Raw genomic sequence first — 19,632 nt, 5'->3', positions numbered from 1 at the left:
AGCTGTTTGTGCTAAAGTTAACGCGTCAGTGAGCTAACTCAAGTAGCAAGAGAAGCTGTTCCTCTGCTCACGTAATGTGTCTGGTTCGGTTATCAAAACAAGGCTGCCTTTAGTTTGTGGTGTTTATATGACATAAATAAAAACAGCATATCTTATTGCCAAACTGTTTGCCTTTATATACACAAATAAGCTTGAAGTACATCTGTATCTCTATGCTTCAATTGTTTTGCTGAACAAGTTTTATATTCTCTATAGTTATGTATACTGTTACATCAATTATCAGATGTAAATGAACAGAACGTTTCAGTGCATTTAAACGATCCAGGTGATTTCAGTTTTCACACTGTCAAAGCTGCAATGCCAACTCAAACTAAGAAATTCTTTGAGAAGCTACTTACTGTTGCCAGTGTTGTAATATAACAAACAGCATGGCGATCAATACTGGCTAGATATGGATATGGATTGTAATTTGAAACTTATCACATCAAACAGAAGCCTGCCCACAGAGCTCCAGACAGACAAACATCAGAGGTGACGTCCAAAGAGAAGGACGTTTTTACACAAGTCACTGTTGCAGAGTCAGTTGTTTCTTCAGGGCCATCTCAGGATGGAGGGGACAATAGGGAATGTGATGTTATGAAGCATATGGGATAAAGGTGTGAACTCTGCGGCTTCAAGCGTCCGTCAGCGAAGTGTTGTCCAATACGATCTTCTGTCCTGGCTTGAACGCTGGCATCCCCAAGTACGGACAGCTGGCACACCGGAACGCATCACCAAGGTAACACTGCCACAAACACATGATGGACACCATTCAAATCCTTATTTCTTCACACTGTTAACAGGTAAGTATGGTTAACATCACAGTGGCCGTAGGTGAAAGCCTCCAACCAGTGAAGTTTTGGTCCAGGCTCATAATTGTAGTGAGTGTATTTCATCATACTTTGTGTATGATTTAGTTATGGTCAAAAAGTGTCTTGTGAGGTCGGAGTGACCTTTGACCACCGAAATCTTAACAGTTCACCTTTCCAAGAGAACGTCTGAAGAGTTTTGACAACATTGCCTCCCTGCGTAACTGAGATATCTCATCACGAGAAGAGGAAAGACAGACAATCTGAAAACATCTGGCTGGACCAGAGGCATAATAGATGTACTCACACTTCCACAGGCCGACTTTGGGAGGTCTGTCTTTTGTTGTCCTTTACTCTCCTGATCCAACTCTTCAGCAAGACCACACGTGCTGCACATGAAACATAAATCACAGAAGGTCTTAGTCCTTTTGAAAGCAAAGGTAAATTAACAATAAGCCCAGCTGCTTCTGTTGCAGTTACAACCTGACATGCCCCCACAAGCTTTTGTCTAAGGTTTAAAAACACCAGTTTTGACCTCACCAGTTTTTGCAAGCTTTCTTCTTCTTTTCAGCTCCTTCTCCACAGCTGGGGGCTCGAAGGGAAGCTGGATCCGGTTTCTTCAAGTCATCTTCGTCCAGCAGAGCATCAGAGTCTACCATGTCCTACAGAAAGAGGGATAAGACTAAGTCAGTAAACACAGGAAGATGAGAGCCCTAATATGATATCTGACATGTCTTTATGTACATGTAAACCCCACCTAGCCAAAATGTACAGATTACACAAATCAATAATAACTCACCACATCATCGTCATTCATGTCATTGGCTGACAGTGTCCACATCTTAACAGTGTTGGGATCCAGAGCAGGTTTCTCTGCTGCAACCGCAGACATCAGCAAAAATTAGCTTCACATCACAATACAGCTGCATGGGGCCTCATTATTCCATCAGTAAACACGATTCTTTTAAATTCTTTGATTATGCACATTATCATGAGAAACATATCTGACACATGACGGTCACTAACTGAAAACAAAAAAAGAAAATGAAGAAGCTTAACATTAGTTGGGTCCCATGCTCTATATTTTAAAACCTGTCAAATCAATAAACCGTAATATGTTTTCTACTTGAAAAAAGGACATTAAATATATGTGTAAAAATCCTGAACTACTAACTACTGAGAAACATTTTGTTATGGATGACATCTAATTGTAATTCACTGATATTTCCAATTCTCTACACTACAACCAATGGGAAAGCCATTCAAGCACCAGTGTCAGTGTGTGACATAAGACTGGTTTCCATGGTTTTCTTTACCTTTGCTGAGTCAAAGCACTTTTAACCAACGTGAGAAAAATTATTTTTCCAAAATCTGACCAGTGGTTTCAGAGGCAACACATGTGACAGACAGATGAACAATCCTTCCACTACCTGCAGTGACCTCCTTGCATTTGAATATACCCTCAGAAGAAAATGAAAAAAGGGTAAGAAACCCACCTGGCTTGGGTGTTTTTTTCCCGAATGACAGTTTAATCTGGCTGGATGCTCCAACCTCATAGTTGGGTTTGGAGGCAGATATGCGGAGTCTAGACAGCGTGTTTCCTTGGTAACTGGTGACCGTCCTGAGCGAGCTCAAAGCCTCTGGACTCAATTCTGCTTTACTGACCTAGAAGAAGAGAAGTCAAGAGGGTAACCAGGTCAAAAAGGAGATAATAATATAATTATTATCAACCCCAGCTATATATTTCTGGGATTCTTTCCTAGACTGCACATTGTGGTTTGGTCAGTGCAACAATTCTTTCTCGTGCAAACATTAATGTACAACAGTGCGTGTGAGCAGATTTTGTCCTGCAGCTCTGTGCTGGATCCTCTCTTACTCACCTCTGTCACAGACATGAAGCCCGACAACTTCAGAGCTGATGTCAGCTTCTCAGCAGTCCTCACACTCTGCGTCTCAGCTCCTTCAGCAGAGAGAGAAAAGAGTCCAACACACTCACACACAATGACAACAAAAGAGCTCATGTAGCACTTCTAATTGACTTTGACTTTAGGGTCAAGAATCCCTCGGACCCTGACACAGTCTTTCAAACATCCCTGCAATCCAAAAGGATATTTGCACTTACTGAGCAAAAAACTACAGAACAAAACTTTTTTCCTCACCAGTAACTGCTTCATCCAGAACTATCTTCCCACCAGGTTTGAGCAATCGGGCCATCTCAGCCAGAGTCTCTAAGGTGTGGACGGAGGAGCTGTCGGCCAGAAGGCTGGAGAGCACCCAGTCGAAGGTGGATGCAGAATGGGAGGCTGAGGGGAGGGGACCAGAGATATGTTTACTCCTCACATGGACTCATGGCATCCTGTCTAAGTGTGTATAATAGGGGTACATACATACACCACAGCTTTATGTACAATATGAGTCCCAACATCAACATTTGTTGAGATAAAACACTCAGTAGTAGCAGTATTTTAAGAATCAGATTAATAAAGTGTGTGTGTGTGTTTCTTAATAAAAGCACAGTATAATTGATTGTCACTCACATAGCAACAGTCTTTCCATGTTCTCCACTGACACTCGTCCATGTGCACCAACAGCAGCACCCAGCTCCTCTGCATATTGTTTCAGGGCTGCAGGTGCTGAGGGCTGGGCCCAAACAAACAGCACAGTGTCTCCTGCTCTGACGCCAAGATCTGCCATGATGTCCTGAAAGAAAGTCAAGCTTCTCTCAGTTCCTCTGGAGTCTCCATGATCACATTCTAACAATGAACATACAACCAGACATTATTTATATAACAGTCCTAAAACTGTAGTGGGAGAGTAACTGGTAGAACTGCTGGTTTCATCCTGGCTTTTGACAACTTGCAGCAGCTGAGTTCACTTCAGGTCAGAACCACTTTAGTGACGAACGTCTGAGTGAGGACTGACTCAGTCTCATAGTTTACAAAGGGAAACTCACACTCGTTCATTATTAGTGAACATACAGTAACTGAGAACCAGACTCCTGCTTCTCTGTCTGATCGTGTATAACTGAGGACACGTGTCTGTCCCCGATGACCCAATGAGACCACGAGAAACCTCCCAACCTAAACACATGGATCATTTACACCACGGTGTTTGGCCCAGGACGTATCCAGGGGAACAGTCTGATAGATAAGACCTTAACAATGTGACATCTTTAGCCGAAATACTGCACAGCGAGCAGCTGGCCCACGATAACAAACACAGGGTTGGTGTAATGTGAAATATTGGACAGATCTCAAAGGTTCAAATAGTTTGTGCGTCCCGTTACGTCAGAAGTGAGTTCACTGAGCTGTGTTAACTACCACAGTGGTAGTTAACACAACTAGTTTAGTGGTGACACTGGTGATAAAGGGAGGTTAGTTGTGTCACATGAAACAAACAGCGTGACGCAGGAGACCGGTGCTACTCAAGTTAAACACACCGCTGTGGACAGCGAGACTTCCGGACACCACAGCCAGTGGAATGAACCCGTTTTATACGATTGTCCTGAAACGCTTTGCTGTTAAAACACTTCAATAAAACACATTATCACCATTACGTGGTCACTGACCTACCTGCTGCAACGGTGGCAGTCGATTGTCAAGTGTTCGCATCTAAACAGCTTTTTTCCGGTTTGAATTTTCCAAATAAAATCTTTGTTTATGTGTTTTGGTGACTCAAACACCCAATGAGCACAGCGTAAGATGTATATGTAAAATTTGAATGAGTTTAGACATGAAAAAATAAAGTAGCCCGATTTTCTACTGTTTTCTTATTATTTGCAACCTCGAATAATATATGAAGCGTTTTAGTTTGAAAGATACAACTCGTCATATCCGGACTGCGGTCAAACCAAACGCCACTCATTTGACGGTGCGCATTTCTTCTAAGCATTACGTTTCGATAGCCTTTTAGAATGTTTTCAAAATAAAGGCGAACTTCCTGTTGGCTTAATGGGACGTCACATCTGTGGACTTGGTCCTCATGAGGATGACAAATTAATAAAATTAATTAGATAATGAAAACACACAAAATTACTTGAAAATGAAATAATGACAAATATAATTTAATATGTCGTAATTGCTCATAACCACGTACCAGTACCACTGAAATGTAAGCAACAAACTGAGACTGTCATTGAGAAACTACCTGCTCCACAGACTAACTTCACTTCACCACCTCCGAGTCTCTCTCTGACAATTTCAGGCCCTAACAGTCTTGTGCTAAGAATATAACAGGGCACGCTTTACTCACGTGCTCAGCATCCTGGGGCGTAGCCATGTGCACGTTACCAATTGAAAGGTGCGTGCATGTTGATCAATGACAACAGACTTTACAAAATGGCGAAGAAAGTGCAAGGGTGAGTAGACGTATTGGTTCTTTATGAAAAACAACTAAAAACAACATGAGCCTAAGATACATCCTTGAATTTTCGATATCGTTATTAATGCCTGCATTTATTAGGGCCCGAGCACCTCCGGTGGGAGGCCCTATTGTATTTCGAAGGATTTTTATTTCCCTTTTGGGGCTTTTTCAGGGCCTAGACATGCTCAAATTGTTACCAAAGTTTGCAGGAAATTCAAAACCCTAAAAAGTATTTGAATTCTGGAGTAATTTGAAATGGGCGTGGCAAAATTGCTCAACAGCGCCATCTAAGGAAAAGCCCCTCAGTTAGCTTTCACAGATCTTCACAAAAATCGGGACACAAGTGTATCATGACCAGACGCACAAAAAAGTCTAGAGGTGCATTGTGAAAAACACAAAAGGAAGCCCACCATTTTAGATTTAGTGGCCATTTTCCACATTTTCCACATTTTTACTTTGACGAACTTGTCCCAAGGCTTTCATCAGATCAACTTCATATTGAGATGAGTGTCATCACAACAAGATAGAGATAAAAACTACCACGAATTTTGAATTTTCGTCACACGGTGTGACCGTGGCGTGGCGTCAAAGTTTGATTACACGCCATCAAAACACAAGGTTCTGTACTCGGAGATATTTGGTCCAATCGAGTCCAAACTAGACATGGAAGACAAAAGTCCCGGCCTGATGACATCTACACAGAAATCATGACTTAAAATCATTAAAATTTATTGTTGTTGATGAGGTGGGTGGGCGGAAGGACTAAAGGCTGCATATCATATTACAGTATTTCCATTGACTTTAAACTAGGCCTATAGAATATGGTTAAAAAAAACATTTTTTATTAGTCACAAAAAATACAGTTCACAAACTAGGGCTACGTTGTAGCACTGATGGGCCCGAGCACAGGCATTTCGAAGCCTGTTGCGGTTAGTGGAGAGAGCGATCAATGACCAAGTGCACGTCTCCACGTTGCATGTGTTTTGCGCACTGCGGCAAGGACAAACGCTTCACTTCCTGCCTCCGTCACGCGATGTCGATCCTTGCCTGCTAATTGCTCATTACGGTCCACGCTATCAATTGCACATCACACTGTGAAAAGTTTATGTAAATTGAATGATAGTTGTAAAACAAAGCTTATTTCCTGTTGCCAGTAGGTGGCACCATCAGTATTATTACATGCAGACTAATAGATCTGTTCAAGTAGGGGCTCTGAAGTAGCGTGAGTAATTTTGTGTCAATTGGACAATGTTACAACAACTTCATTTTCACACTGATCAGTAGGTGGCGCTATGACCCTGAACTAATATTAATATATGGAGCTGGTCAGGTCAGGATTGTGATCATAGGTCAGTAGTTTGGGGCCGGTTGGATAATGCAGAGTGGATTTACAAAGTACTTCCTGTTTCATGGCGAATCAGTAGGTGGCGCTATGACACTGAGGAATTATTGACACATAGAGCTGTTCAGGCTTGGACTCTGATCATTTGACAGAAGTTTGGCGGTGATAGGACTATGCACACTGGAGTTATGACAACATCGTCTCCTTTGGCGAAGGATGATCCTTCGCCACACCTCAATGTTTACACGGTTTGAGGAAATGTCACAATTCTGACCATGGTCCAATGACTTGACTGAGCTCATTTGAACTGCATATTGTAAAGCAGCCAGGAGCAGTGCATCAAAGTATAAAACATGTCACTTCCTGTAGCCAGCAGGTGGCGCTGTGATTTTAAGTCATGATTTCTGTGTAGATGTCATCAGGCCGGGACTCTTGTCTTACATGTCTAGTTTGGACTTGATTGGGCCAAATATGTTCGAGATACAGAACCTCATGTTTTGATGGCGTGTAATCAAACTTTGATGCCACGCCACGGTCACACTGTGTGACGAAATCAAATATACCGAGGTAGTTTATATCTCCATCTTGTTGAGATGACATTCCCAGAAGTTGAAGTTGATCAGATAAAAGCCCTACGACAAGTTCGTCAAAGTAAAAATGTGGAAAATGGCCAAAATGGCCATTAAAGTAAAAATGGCGGGCTTCCTGTTTGGTCTAGCATATCTATCCAAGATACTTATTTGTTTGTTATGAATAGACACATGTCCTTATCGATTTTTGTAGATGTTGGCCAATCGTAGTGCCGGGGCTGCCCTTTAGTGGGCGCTAGTCAGTTATTTTGCCACGCCCATTCCTTAAAACCATCTGAATATCTGAAAAGGGCTGTTGTTACACAAATGTAGTTTGAGGGAGGTTGAACCTCGAACACCGAAGTTATAGCAATTTCGTGTGTCACGGCGAGTTGATGAAATTTGACGCCACGCCACTATTATGGCGTTTGACGAAAAGTCACAGTAATCTTATGCCTACATTATCAATGTCTTGAGACCCATTTGACACAGTTTGACATGGTTTTGGTCAGTGGATGAGGAGGAATACTTCCAAGTGTAAGACGTTCCAAAAACAAGACATTTCCTGTTGCCACCAGGGGGCGCTGTGATTTCAATTCATAATTTCTGTGTAGATGTCATCAGGCCGGGAATCTTGTCTTACGTGTCTAGTTTGGACTCGATTGGACCAAATATGTCTGAGATACATATTTCGTGTTTTGATGGCGTGTAATCAAACTCGATCTTTGAGGTAGTTTTCATCTCCATCTTGTTGTGATGACAGGCATCTCCATATGAAGTTGATCTGATGAAAGCCCTGGGACAAGTACATCAAAGTACATCAAAGTAAAAATGTGGGAAATGGCCAATATGGCCACTAAAGTCAAAATGGCGGGCTTCCTGTTGCTTTTTTCCAATTGCACCTCTGACCTTTTTTGTTTGTCTGGTCATGATACACCTGGGCTACGATTTTTGTGAAGATCGGTGAAAGCTAACTGAGGGGCTTTTCCTTAGATGGCGCTGTTGAGCCATTTTCCACGCCCATTTCAAATTACTCCAGAATACAATTACTTTTTGGGGTTTTGAATTCCCTGCAAACTTTGGTAACAATTTGAGCATGTCTAGGCCCTGAAAAAGCCCCAAAAGGGAAATACAAATCCTTCGAAATACAATAGGGCCTCCCACCGGAGGTGCTCGGGCCCTAATTACCTCAAGTTTTAATAATCATATAAATTCTATGAAAATAAATCTGTGGTTTCTTAGCATGTAGCTGCACTCTTGACCTGATGATAGATTACACATGCTGTATTTCCACAGTGTGGAAAAAGTATGAAATATATCCTCATTGGTCTATATTTGTGAGAGTATTCAAAGTATAATGCTTTTTATTTTGTAGATACAATGTGGCAAATGTGAAAGGTGGTGTCCCATTGACAGAAATGTCGCCTTTTATTTTGAAACCACTCTAACGTGCTCGTACCACAACGCCTCACACGCCTGTAACGTAATGCTTAGAGAAAGTGCGCACCGCGACATGAGTGGGGGCTGGTTTGACGGCAGTATTTCCGGTCTCATTCTTATCAGCTTGATCGCTGTGCGTTTGTCAGTGAGTCGCACAGAAGTGACGCAGCTGAAGTGGCAGTAGTGCAGCTCGACATGGCGGCGCTGCTGAGAGCTCTGCGGGTTGGAAGGGCACTGCGGGGGCTGGGAGGCGGTAAGGCCGGGCCGCTGTGTGTCTGTAGCCGCATGTTGACTCCTGTCGGTGCTGTTTCTCTCTGGTTGCATGGTGTTGAAACGAGCTCGCGCTGGCGTTAGCTGTCCCTGCCAATGTCACTTGTCCCAGAAGGTGATCATGAAGGACAACATGATGCTGTCTGAGGCTTTAAAAACACTGCATGTCAGGTGGAGGGGTGTTGTTGCTGCAGCGGGGTAGTTGACCTCAACCTTAAGACATGCGTTATATGGTAAACACGTTCCTGCAGCTGGGGGGCGTCTTCTCTGTGGTTATGCAAGCTGTCAAAGTGTTGATCAGGAGCACAGCTACAGCTAAAGTCCAGTGCAGCAGGAAACCCTCCTTCATCAAGGTTGGAATGTGGAGTAACACAGTGTTGACTTGAATGAAACGGACAGGGAAGTCTTATTCTAGCAATTACACACATGACATGTACTCATTATTTTGGTTTGCGGCGCAACAAATCAATTGGTAGAAATCTAAATCTAGTCTCATGGCACACATAAAGCAAATGTGCACCACAATTATCAGTGGCCACTTTACACATTGAAAGAAATCCCTTGTTTTCAGGCAGGTGACTGACTCCTATGTAGTTTGTACTTTGAACATTCTGAAGTCTGCTAAATTGAAACGATTGTCAAATGGAACCAATAATAAATCTGCACAGAGTATGTAATTAAACACACTAGCTTTATACATGGTAGAAGTGTTGTTATGAATGCCTGAAGCTGGAGTAGATAGTTGATTGTGGAAGGTGTTGCCTGTGGCTGTTCGGGCACCTGGAATATAAGAATCATTCAACAATTGTGAAGCGATGCACACTTGCAAAGGACCTTAATGCTGCTGTACACACTCCACACAAAGTTATTAAGACACGTGAGTCACATGGCTGCACAGTAAGTGCTGGTAAAAGAACCTGATTCACATTTACTGTTGCATCAGCAGTTTAAACTTGAATCAGTCTCTAACTCAATCCAAATCCAATCAAACTCCTGTGGAGGGATCTGCAAAGAGCAGTAAGGAGAAGGCTTTTATTAAACCTCAGAAATGGATCAGAGAAGATGTTTAAACCATCAGTAGAAAAGGTCTGGGTGGTATATTCAGCTCTGAGTGGAAAAACAAAGTTATGGTAGTTCAATGGAGATTTGTGGAGACAAATCTATTTCTATCTGGTCACTGTATTCATTCATTCGTGAGCCATTTGTGAGCTACACGGGAAAATCACTTATTATTTGGTCTACATAGACAGGTTGTTTTGAGTTCTGAATACAAGATTTCACAATGGAGTTTGGTTCTCTCTGAGTCAAATTCTGAGAAGCTAAACAAAATATTCCTCCCCTCCAGCGGTGGCTGCACCTCCAGCAACACACCTCCAGTGCAGCAGTCTGAGACGAGGCTTCCAGAGCTCATTGCTGAGGCTTCAGGATGACTCCAAATCTGACAGACCTCCAGCCCCCTCATCCACAACCTACCATGAGCACTACCAGACTCACCCATCTGAACAGGACACAACAGCAGCTTCACAGGGAGGTTCTGCAGCTGAGCCAGAAGCAGAGGAGGCTTCCAGGCCAAACACCAGGTCAGCTGGTGCACGCCTTCAGCTGGCAGGATATTTGTTGTGTGCGGTCTACTACCATTACCTATAAGTGTTTGAATTTCAATGTATTGAAGTTTTCTCTCTTTCTGATAACAAATGTGTGTCTGTGTGTTAAGTTACCAGGACCAGGGCGGAGAGCAGGGTGAAGAGTACGAAACAGAGGATCAGCTTCAAGCTCGAATCCTGACCGCTGCTCTGGAGTTCGTCCCGCTGCACGGCTGGTCAATGGAAGCCATTGCATCTGGTGCTGAGGTGAGCTGCAAACAGTTGGAGCACTTAAACTTATCACGCCAGGGTCACATCATCTCACATGTGGCTTAAATGTACTGTTAAAAATGCTTGAACTTGACTCCATGCAGGGGGCACTGGGTTTCCACTGGCTCTTGTGTACCTAATCAAGAGCTGAGAATCTAGAGAACGTTGAATATCAATCAAAGATATTGTACCGATACAGCTGATGTAGAGCTCTGAAACAAAGACAGTCTAACTGTCCAAACCAAATGGAGCTAAATGACATTATGTGACTGCTGCTATGAACCACGGGCAAAGCTGGTGCACCCTTCAGTCCTACAATGCTGCACACTGGATGAAAGATGTACATTTTCTGATTGGACGGGAATGTAGCATCCAAGAACGACTATATGAAGAAAACGTGTAAACTTAATGGAGCTTTATCGTGTAGAGTGATGTCAATGGTTTAAACATAACAACCATTAACCACAGCGTCCCCAGTCCAACCAGGGATCAGCAAGGCAGTTAATGGGGATTTCACTTTGTGTGTGTTTGTGTGTGTGTTTGTTTGTTGATGTACGTCGTCACCAGACACTTGGCCTGTCCTCAGCCTCCACTGGTATGTTCAACAATGGATCTGGAGACTTGGTTCTACATTTTATCGCCCAATGCAACTCACAGCTGACAGAGATCCTGGCTGAACAACACAAGCAGGTCCAGCTTGGCCAGGCCGAGTACGTATACCACACACACACACACTTTGGTTTTTCTTTTAATTTTAGTGTCTGACGCGTGTTAGAACCACGATCAAAATAGGGGGGAATAGTTGATAGATTTTATTGACTTTAACATTCAGTTTTCTTGATTTTCATGCAAAGCATTCTCCGCTTTTCATGTCACACAACTCCCTGAAGCTGCTCATTTACATTCTGGGGTTTTTGTAACTAGTACAGTTGATCTCCAAATAGAAAATTGCAGATTTCATCTGTGTTTCAGACCAAAGAAGACTGCTGACTTTCTAAGAGATGCTGTGGAGACCAGACTAAGGATGCACATCTCTTACATTGAAACATGGCCACAGGTAATGTGTGCATAATGATGAGATGCTTTTAGGCCTAAAGCAGAAACTACATTTGATCCTCAACCTTGTGTCTGTGTCCTCAGGCGATGAGTATCCTTCTCCTTCCTCACAACATCCCAGACAGTCTGAAGCACCTCTCCACCCTGGTAGACGACATCTGGTACTATGCTGGAGACCGATCCACAGACGTGAGTGGATCCCATCACCCTCGATCCCCTCCTTCTTCTGCTCATACCTTCCTGTCCCCCTTTCATCACCATCCCCACAATATCCGGCCTGCCACTCTCCAGGTTACTCCCACTCCCCTCACTAGCGCTCTCTGGCTATGTCCACACTAATGTGCCTTGAGATAATGTATATTATGATTTGGCACTATACAAATAACAATTAATGGAATTTGATTTTAGTTTTAACACACATCACTTTTTTTTATGTTCACACCTGACGACTACACTACTCCAGAGTTTGCGAAAACACGAAACAGAAACTTTTGGAAACAATGATGTAAAAACCCACATTCTCTTACTTCCTTTTTATTTATTTCTTCCATGTGGGTCCATATTTACCTGTGGAGGTAAAACCAGAGTTTTACACTCAAATACCAGCTTCACCGGCAGATATGTGAAATCTGAGTTATCCCACTGCTAACAACCCAGTACATCTCATCACTCCCCGTTTTCAGATACGCCAGGCGCGTCCTGTCACCAGGGTACCGAATGCGCCCTGACACGCTCCCTGCACACTGGATATTTAACTGCACTTTGGGCCTTGGTGCAAAAAACGGGGCCCTATGTTTTCATTGACTCTCAGTTAGACTGTGTCTGGCCTCAATTGATGCACAGGAATGCACACGATTCTCTTTGTTTGTCATTTACATTTTAGAGAATGTAATTAATATTTTACAGATTAATGATGTATGATGCCTATTTCACCCACCTGAACCCATCTGCTATTAATCAGAAATGTTACTTTTTACGACCTACCCACCCGATCAACCACGTGTCTGTATATCTGTATATATAGTCTACTTGAGACACAGTTCCTAATAATATAAACAGAAATGGTGCAGAATCACAAATCATATGAGAGAAAACTAAAAGTTATTAGAGAACATTACTTACTGTAGGTTGTTCATCTGGAAGGTAATACACTTAGTTGCATGAATTACAAAAGGATATATGACTTTCTTCTGCAAGTGTAGTCAGATCTGTAGTTAGAATTCTTAAAGTAAAATGTTGTAGCAAAGTGCCAATGTACAAGTTTTATTTTGTTGTTTGACAGCTGTTTTATTGTCGGAGCATTGTGAAGGCTTGTGTGCAAAAATACATAAACTGCTGCCCAGTAGGAATAAAACTGCCTTTTTTTTTGTATGCGTACGTTGTGAACTTTCTGTACCACCCCTCTCTCATGTAGATGAACTGGTACACCAAACGGGCAGCGCTGACAGGCATCTACAACACCACAGAGCTAGTGATGGTCCAGGATTCCTCTCCAGACTTCCAGGACACCTGGAACTTCCTTGACAACCGCATTCAGGATGTAGTCAACATGGCCAGCACTGCCAAACAGGTAGAGTGCACCCTTGATAAGTAGAAACACCAGCTCCAACTAAACCCTTCAGTGGACTAATTACAAAACTGACCTCAGACTCAGTGTCTTAAGAAGAAATGTCATTGTCCTCCTGAACAAACTCTGTTGTCCTGAATATGGATGCAAATAAAGATGCTTTGATACACACGTTCAGAATGAAAGGAGTGGAGCATAGAACGAGTGTTGAACTGTCTTTGGATGACTGGTGCTGTTGTGTGTTCTACTTTTTTCTCTAGGTGCAGTCGACTGGGGAAGCAGTTGTGCAGGGGCTAATGGGAGCTGCTGTAACCGTGAGTATTTGCCGCAGTGATCAAGAATCTTTGCTCTTAATTTAAAACATTTCCTCATGATATTAGTATCTGAATCATGCATCAAGATTTATACTGATTTATACAACCAGTGACTCTGCATTTCAGAGTCAAGTTTCGAGTTGTTTAAAAATATGAAAAATGTAAAAAAAGATGTGGCTCGTTTCTTGTGTTTTACAGCTGAAGAACCTGACAGGAATGAACCAGAGGCGGTGATGTGAAAACATCTACCACTGATCCTGACAGAGCGTCCAGGTTGTGTCATGAGATGCAGATCAATTCATCTTCTTTTTGCCTTTATTTCTGATTGCCTGTGTGAAACGACTGAGGGTTTTGGATTAGGACTCCTGAGTAAGACGCTCTCATTTAACACAGGCCATACATCTCTCCCTCTGTTCACCTGCAGGACCAGTGGATTGGTCCGGGTTTCTTTCACTGCCCAACATGTTGTTATCCTGCTCAGATCTTTTTTTCTGTTTGTATAAAACGACACAGATCTGTCATGTTGCTGTTTTGATCAATTGAGACTTCAATAAAGTAGTTTATTATTGTATATTTAACATTTTTGTGTCTTTTAATTATTTAATTAAAATAAAATCACTGAGGGTTGAATTTGAGCAAACAAATCCCGGAGTATTGTTTTGCTGTTTAAAGTCACTATTGTAAACATTCCACTAGGATTATCTATACATAAATCAATGCATACATAATCAGAATAATTTGACTTTAAATTCGACACAGGGAAAATCTTATCTAGACAAACTAAGCTTTAGCTTTTCAAAATGAAGATGGCATGCTTTTATTTTGAAAGGGTGTTTCCAGTCACCGATGACCCGGATACGAAATAAAGGCCCACCCCCCTGCCCGAGCAAGAGACCAATCACTAACCAGCTTGACATTTCCTGACCAATCACTAACCAGCTTGACATTTCCTGGCCAATGAGCGGGCAGTAATTACTTCCTGTGGAGGCAGTGGAGCTTGTGAGTGAGTCTCAACTACAGACTGTTTATAAAAAGGTCTCAACGTTAGTTTTCCAGTTGTGTGACTGTAACGATGCCGTATGCGAACCAACCGACGGTGAAAATCACTGACCTCACAGACGAAAATGTCAAGTTCGTCATTGAAAACACCGACTTAGCGTAAGTATCCGTTTACTGGTCCATTCACAGAGGCTGTGCGCGGCAGAGAGCGGCCATTGCTCTCCTCAGCACCAAAACAATGCAGCTGTGACTCCACATGTTGAATAGATCTTCTCTCAGCGAACTGTGTGAGGTCTATGATCTACCGACATCTGCAGAACAGACATCTGAACATTGTTTGAAGCTGGAATACGTGAAGGTTTGAGCTCTGAATCTCTCTTCTTGGATCTCTCCACCAATCAGAAAAAACTCTTTACAGCCATGAATGAATATTTCCTCCATGTTTCACGGAGTGAAATGTTTTCATTCAGGATGTGAATGAAATATGAACGAACCCATCTGTACAAATATAGTCAATAAAACCTGGTGAGTCTGGTGTATGTCAGTATACAGTGATACTTAAGAGATTTCTGCCTCAGCAGATGAGAAGTAAACTCCATCTGAGAAAACAGCCTTTAAAATATTTAACAAGGGCTTGGGGTTGAACCATTGAATATTCAGAGAAGGCGTTCAGTTGTTGTAACTTAACAGTGATTGTCACTTTCTGTCTCCAGTTTGGCTCCGCCCACATAATACATCACTGTGTCCAAAACACAAAAAGCATCTTTTAACAATTGATATCAAGTATGTAAATACTTAGTATTGGATGGAGACCAGATTTGGATAAAAGGTTAATTTCCAGTGGTTTGTAATGTTCCCAGTTCAATGCATGTTCTGGTCACACTGCACTTTCTCCTTTTCAGGGTTGCAAATTCCATCCGTCGTGTCTTCATGTCAGAGGTTCCCACTATAGGTAAAGGAGCTTCTTGTTTGGCTAGATTTACTTTTCAACATAAGAGCCAAAGACGCTGCAGTAGAGTTCGGCTTTGGCATTTTACATATAAAATGGGTCATCACATCTGTTATCATAAATAAAAACCATGTTCCTGAGAAGTGTTTCTCCTGGCCTCTATTCTAAATGATGTGAGAAAAGCTGGCCTGTTGCTGTACAGTACATATTTGTGGGGGGCTAATCATGACTCAGTCTGAGAGAATGGGTAATAGAAAACATTTTGGCCCATATACAGTTCAGTCAGTTGATTTAGCTGCAAATGTAATTTTGAACAAAATGTTCTCTTCCACACATACCACTTATTAATTAAACACTGGTCTTGACCCAAAGCCCAGTTATCAGTGTCTGCATGGGCACTGAAACAGTCAGATCAGTGCATCCCTAATATTAACAGAACAGGTTTATTACCTGCCTTTCCTGCCACGACGAGGATTACCCATAATTAACTGTATAACTTAAAGCCATTAATTTCCCACTGGGACACACCTAGCTTCAGTCCTGTCTAGTGATCGTCCAAATATCAACTAATAGATACAAACCTACAGCTTGTCATTCACCTGCATAAATTATATATTATTCTGAAGTACACTGTAACTGAGTGCTGTAAAGAAGTGGTTTAGGTGATGGGAGGGGAAATGTAGTCTGCAACACTTTGTCCAACCAGTAATGTGTCACAAAAACTCTAAATGAATAACTTCAAGTTGCATTACTGTTATTTTACAGCAATAGATTGGATCCAGATCGATGCCAATTCCTCAGTACTGCACGATGAGTTCATAGCACACAGAGTTGGTAAGTACAGTATTATGTGATGAGCCACCAATGTGACGTGGCAGTAATTCTATAATTTGTTATAGTGTTACAATATTCATGTGAATATTGAATCGATGTTTCCTGTGTTGCCAGGTCTCATACCTCTCACAAGTGATGACATTGTGGACAAGCTGCAGTATTCTAGGGTGAGTGCACTGGCATCTGTCATTAATGTGGTAGCCCAGTGACCCTTAAATGTAAATTCATTAATATTGGACTTTCTGCTGGTAGTGAAACACAAGTCGGACTCTAAAACACCACAAAACTACACACATACACTTTTACATTGATCATACCTGGTTTATCTTGCCGACCGCTGCTGTAGATTACTTAAGGACATAGAATTCCAACCTTGCCACAGACTGAAGGCCCACTGCCCCACTGACTGCCAGAGTGCTGGGTGCCTTTTTTATACCAAAGTTCCTGGTAAGTGTTTACTGAGGGGCAGACCTAATTTCCCACTGTATCTGTTCCTCATGCAGGACTGTACCTGTGATGATTTCTGTCCAGAGTGTTCTGTTGAGTTGACACTGGACGTTCGATGCACCGACGATCAGACGCGCCACGTCACCTCACGTGACCTTCTGTCCAACAACCCCAGAGTTATCCCGGTGAGTCCTCTTTTCTTATAAGTTATAACATGTGTGCAGAAGTAAAGAGCTGACGGCTTTAACATGGCTTTCCAGGTGACTTCCAGGAGTCGAGACAATGATCCCAATGACTACGTCGAACAATATGGTGAGCTGAAAGTCATCTTGGGGGAGAATAATGAGTTGTTAAGCTCTTTGCCACATTTTAAACATTGATCTGCTCCGTCCTCTCTCTGCTTCCTCCTGTTGTTATTCACTGACACAACAGACATTTTGCTGGTGAAGCTTCGTAAAGGTCAGGAACTGCGACTCAGGGCATACGCAAAGAAAGGCTTTGGTAAGGAGCACGCCAAGTGGAACCCAACAGCAGGGGTGTCCTTCGAGTATGACCCCGACAACGCACTACGGCACACAGTCTTCCCACGACCTGAGGAGTGGTGCGTTACTGTGCTATACACCAGAGAATAACTTCTCACAACCCAAAACCAAAATGGTTGTGCACATATCTTAACTAAATGTGACATTCTCATTTCTAGGCCAAAGAGTGAATACTCAGAGATTGAGGAGGATGAGGTTCAGGCTACCTATGACCCCAATGGAAAACCAGAAAGGTGAGGAAAAAATTTTCTTTACACTTTGGTAAATGTGAAGTAGGGTTTGGTGACAAATATATCATCTATCAGTGATTGGCTGAGTCCACCGTTAGTGGGGGGGGGTTATCAAGTCATTTTATTTGCTAGTATAATCATCTACCTCAGAGGATTCAATCCACTGCATAAATTAAACTACTAACTGGCACTTATATATTTTTAATTATAATCATTCATTCCATCCTTACTCTTCACACTCACATTTCTCTCTTGCGCTGACTCGCAGACACACACAGTTTAAATATTGATTTGTTTGTAGCCACCACCACAAATCAACACTGATCACCACATAGTGATTGATACTATTCTTAAGAGTCTAATCTTTCTTTATATTGCGCGCGTTCAATGCAATTGTCTGAACTGCAACAAGACGCATCCACAGCTCTTTCTCCTTTACAGATTCTTTTACAACGTGGAGTCATGCGGCTCTCTGCGGCCAGAGACCATCGTCATGTCAGCACTGGCCGTCCTCAAGAAGAAGCTGAGTGACCTGCAGACGCAGCTCAGCCATGAGATCCAGAGTGATGTGCTCACCATCAACTGAAGGCGTCTCGCTAACTTTGTAATGATCACATGGCACCGTCCCATTCATGTCTGTGGAATTTATGGATTCTTCCAGACCCTGTGCAGGGGAGTTAGTCTCAGAATGATCCAACTAAAGTTTTGTTGCCTTTAGTGAATCATTGGATTATTGTGTTAAATAAATCTGTTTTTGAAGAACATTTTTTCCGAGATTCTAATTTCTCAGTGGGTTTAAGATTACTTTGGTTTTATCTGCACATACACTTATTGGTTTATTACAGATTTCAGTATTATGGTGTCTGATATGTGCCAATATTAGAACATTTAATAAAACAATGCAGAAGATTTGTGGTATTTAAAAAAATATTAGGAGTGTAATACGTATGTGTCGTCTGCTAGATGACGTTTGAGAGTATTCTTGGTTTCACCAGAAAAAAGTTATAAATCTACAGTGTTGTTCACTTCACTTTCAAAGTTTCAACTGACTATACTATGGCTTTAAAAACTAAATTACAACCAATAAAAACACACCAAATAATCAGTCTGTGACACTTGAATGAGCTCTTGCAGTATTTTTTTCAGAGGGGGAGGAAAACAGCCAGACAAGTTTAAGAGCAAACAATAATATGAAAAGACACATGACTGAGTTCCCCCTTAAATAAACTTTATCAATCTTTATATGGAACAGAGAAATAGTCATAACAAAAATATACAAAACTGTAGGGGTTTGAACCTCCTCAACCACAAATACACCATTTAATGGCCCCGTTCACCTTCACTTCAAAAGTTGAGTCCACAAAACACTTCTGGAGTTTCAGGGGTAAACAGTGTTAGAGCAGAATCCAATACAACTTAACTAACTGTTGACCAAAGCTCCAGACGTAATTAAACAGAAAAAAACATAACATGCCTCCATACGGCTCGTGTGGTGTCATCTAACTGTCCGTAAGCCCCGACATTCAAATTCAACATCATTTACACCAAGTTTTAAGCCTAAATGTCCGCTGATATCTTCAGACGGGGTGCGTTTAGTGACCGTCGGACATGCTAACGTACGCTAGCTTCGGCACTTCTGGTGGACTTTTAGGCTTAAAACATGGTGTAAATGACGCCATTTCGAGTCGAATATGAATGTCGGGGCTTGCGGACACTTGACATCACATGAGCAGTATGGAGGCATGTTAGGTTTTTCCTGTTTTCTGTCTGAGATGTGTCATATGCCAATTAAATTCACATCGCCCAACCCTACTTATAATCGTACTTTGATGATCTGGATCTTCACTACCGCAAAAAGGAGCTACTCATAGCTGGAAGTGGCAGAATTACTTAAAGGCAGCTCACAAAACATAGAAAATAAATAAACCTATTGGAAAAAGTCCTGGATATATAATGACATGTCAGTTTAGAAACAAGACTTATTGTTTGTTATTGTAAGTCTGACCCACA

General features: G+C 42.0%; 3 protein-coding genes across 8 annotated transcripts; 2 read left to right on the top strand and 1 right to left on the bottom strand.

Annotated features, from left to right (window-relative positions):
- Window positions 1-150: 150 nt before the first annotated feature.
- Window positions 151-4,574, bottom strand: ciapin1 (cytokine induced apoptosis inhibitor 1). 3 transcript variants are annotated; one of them, XM_034587415.1, is made up of 9 exons: window positions 4,421-4,574; window positions 3,386-3,548; window positions 3,008-3,151; window positions 2,729-2,805; window positions 2,345-2,513; window positions 1,648-1,724; window positions 1,389-1,510; window positions 1,156-1,237; window positions 151-784 (listed from the first exon to the last, which is right to left on the bottom strand). In XM_034587415.1, exons 1-9 carry the CDS (start codon window positions 4,457-4,459, stop codon window positions 674-676), a joined length of 984 nt encoding a protein of 327 aa, XP_034443306.1. In that variant the 5' UTR covers window positions 4,460-4,574; the 3' UTR covers window positions 151-673. The 3 variants fall into 3 exon arrangements, with proteins under 3 accessions (XP_034443306.1, XP_034443305.1, XP_034443307.1); XM_034587414.1 differs by having other exon boundaries at window positions 2,729-2,808; window positions 4,421-4,573; XM_034587416.1 differs by having other exon boundaries at window positions 2,729-2,808; window positions 4,417-4,450.
- Window positions 4,575-8,667: 4,093 nt separating this feature from the next.
- Window positions 8,668-14,194, top strand: coq9 (coenzyme Q9 homolog (S. cerevisiae)). 4 transcript variants are annotated; one of them, XM_034587411.1, is made up of 9 exons: window positions 8,668-8,814; window positions 10,177-10,411; window positions 10,546-10,681; window positions 11,252-11,394; window positions 11,657-11,741; window positions 11,825-11,929; window positions 13,155-13,310; window positions 13,568-13,621; window positions 13,820-14,194. In XM_034587411.1, the coding sequence occupies exons 1-9, from the start codon at window positions 8,757-8,759 to the stop codon at window positions 13,853-13,855; spliced, it is 1,008 nt and encodes a 335-aa protein (XP_034443302.1). In that variant the 5' UTR covers window positions 8,668-8,756; the 3' UTR covers window positions 13,856-14,194. The 4 variants fall into 4 exon arrangements, with proteins under 4 accessions (XP_034443302.1, XP_034443300.1, XP_034443301.1 ...); XM_034587409.1 differs by having other exon boundaries at window positions 11,825-12,031; XM_034587410.1 differs by lacking the exon at window positions 13,820-14,194 and having other exon boundaries at window positions 13,568-13,681.
- A 387-nt stretch (window positions 14,195-14,581) lies between these two features.
- On the top strand, window positions 14,582-18,541 carry polr2c (polymerase (RNA) II (DNA directed) polypeptide C). Its single transcript, XM_034587425.1, has 9 exons — window positions 14,582-14,779; window positions 15,523-15,572; window positions 16,335-16,403; window positions 16,518-16,570; window positions 16,907-17,035; window positions 17,111-17,162; window positions 17,283-17,451; window positions 17,551-17,625; window positions 18,064-18,541. The coding sequence occupies exons 1-9, from the start codon at window positions 14,694-14,696 to the stop codon at window positions 18,206-18,208; spliced, it is 828 nt and encodes a 275-aa protein (XP_034443316.1). The 5' UTR covers window positions 14,582-14,693; the 3' UTR covers window positions 18,209-18,541.
- The last annotated feature ends 1,091 nt before the right edge of the window (window positions 18,542-19,632 follow it).

This window comes from Hippoglossus hippoglossus, chromosome 6, assembly GCF_009819705.1.
Source record: "Hippoglossus hippoglossus isolate fHipHip1 chromosome 6, fHipHip1.pri, whole genome shotgun sequence".
Lineage (NCBI taxonomy): Eukaryota > Metazoa > Chordata > Actinopteri > Pleuronectiformes > Pleuronectidae > Hippoglossus > Hippoglossus hippoglossus.
Note: the sequence above shows the minus strand (reverse complement) of the source record. Positions and strands in the feature narration are given on the sequence as shown.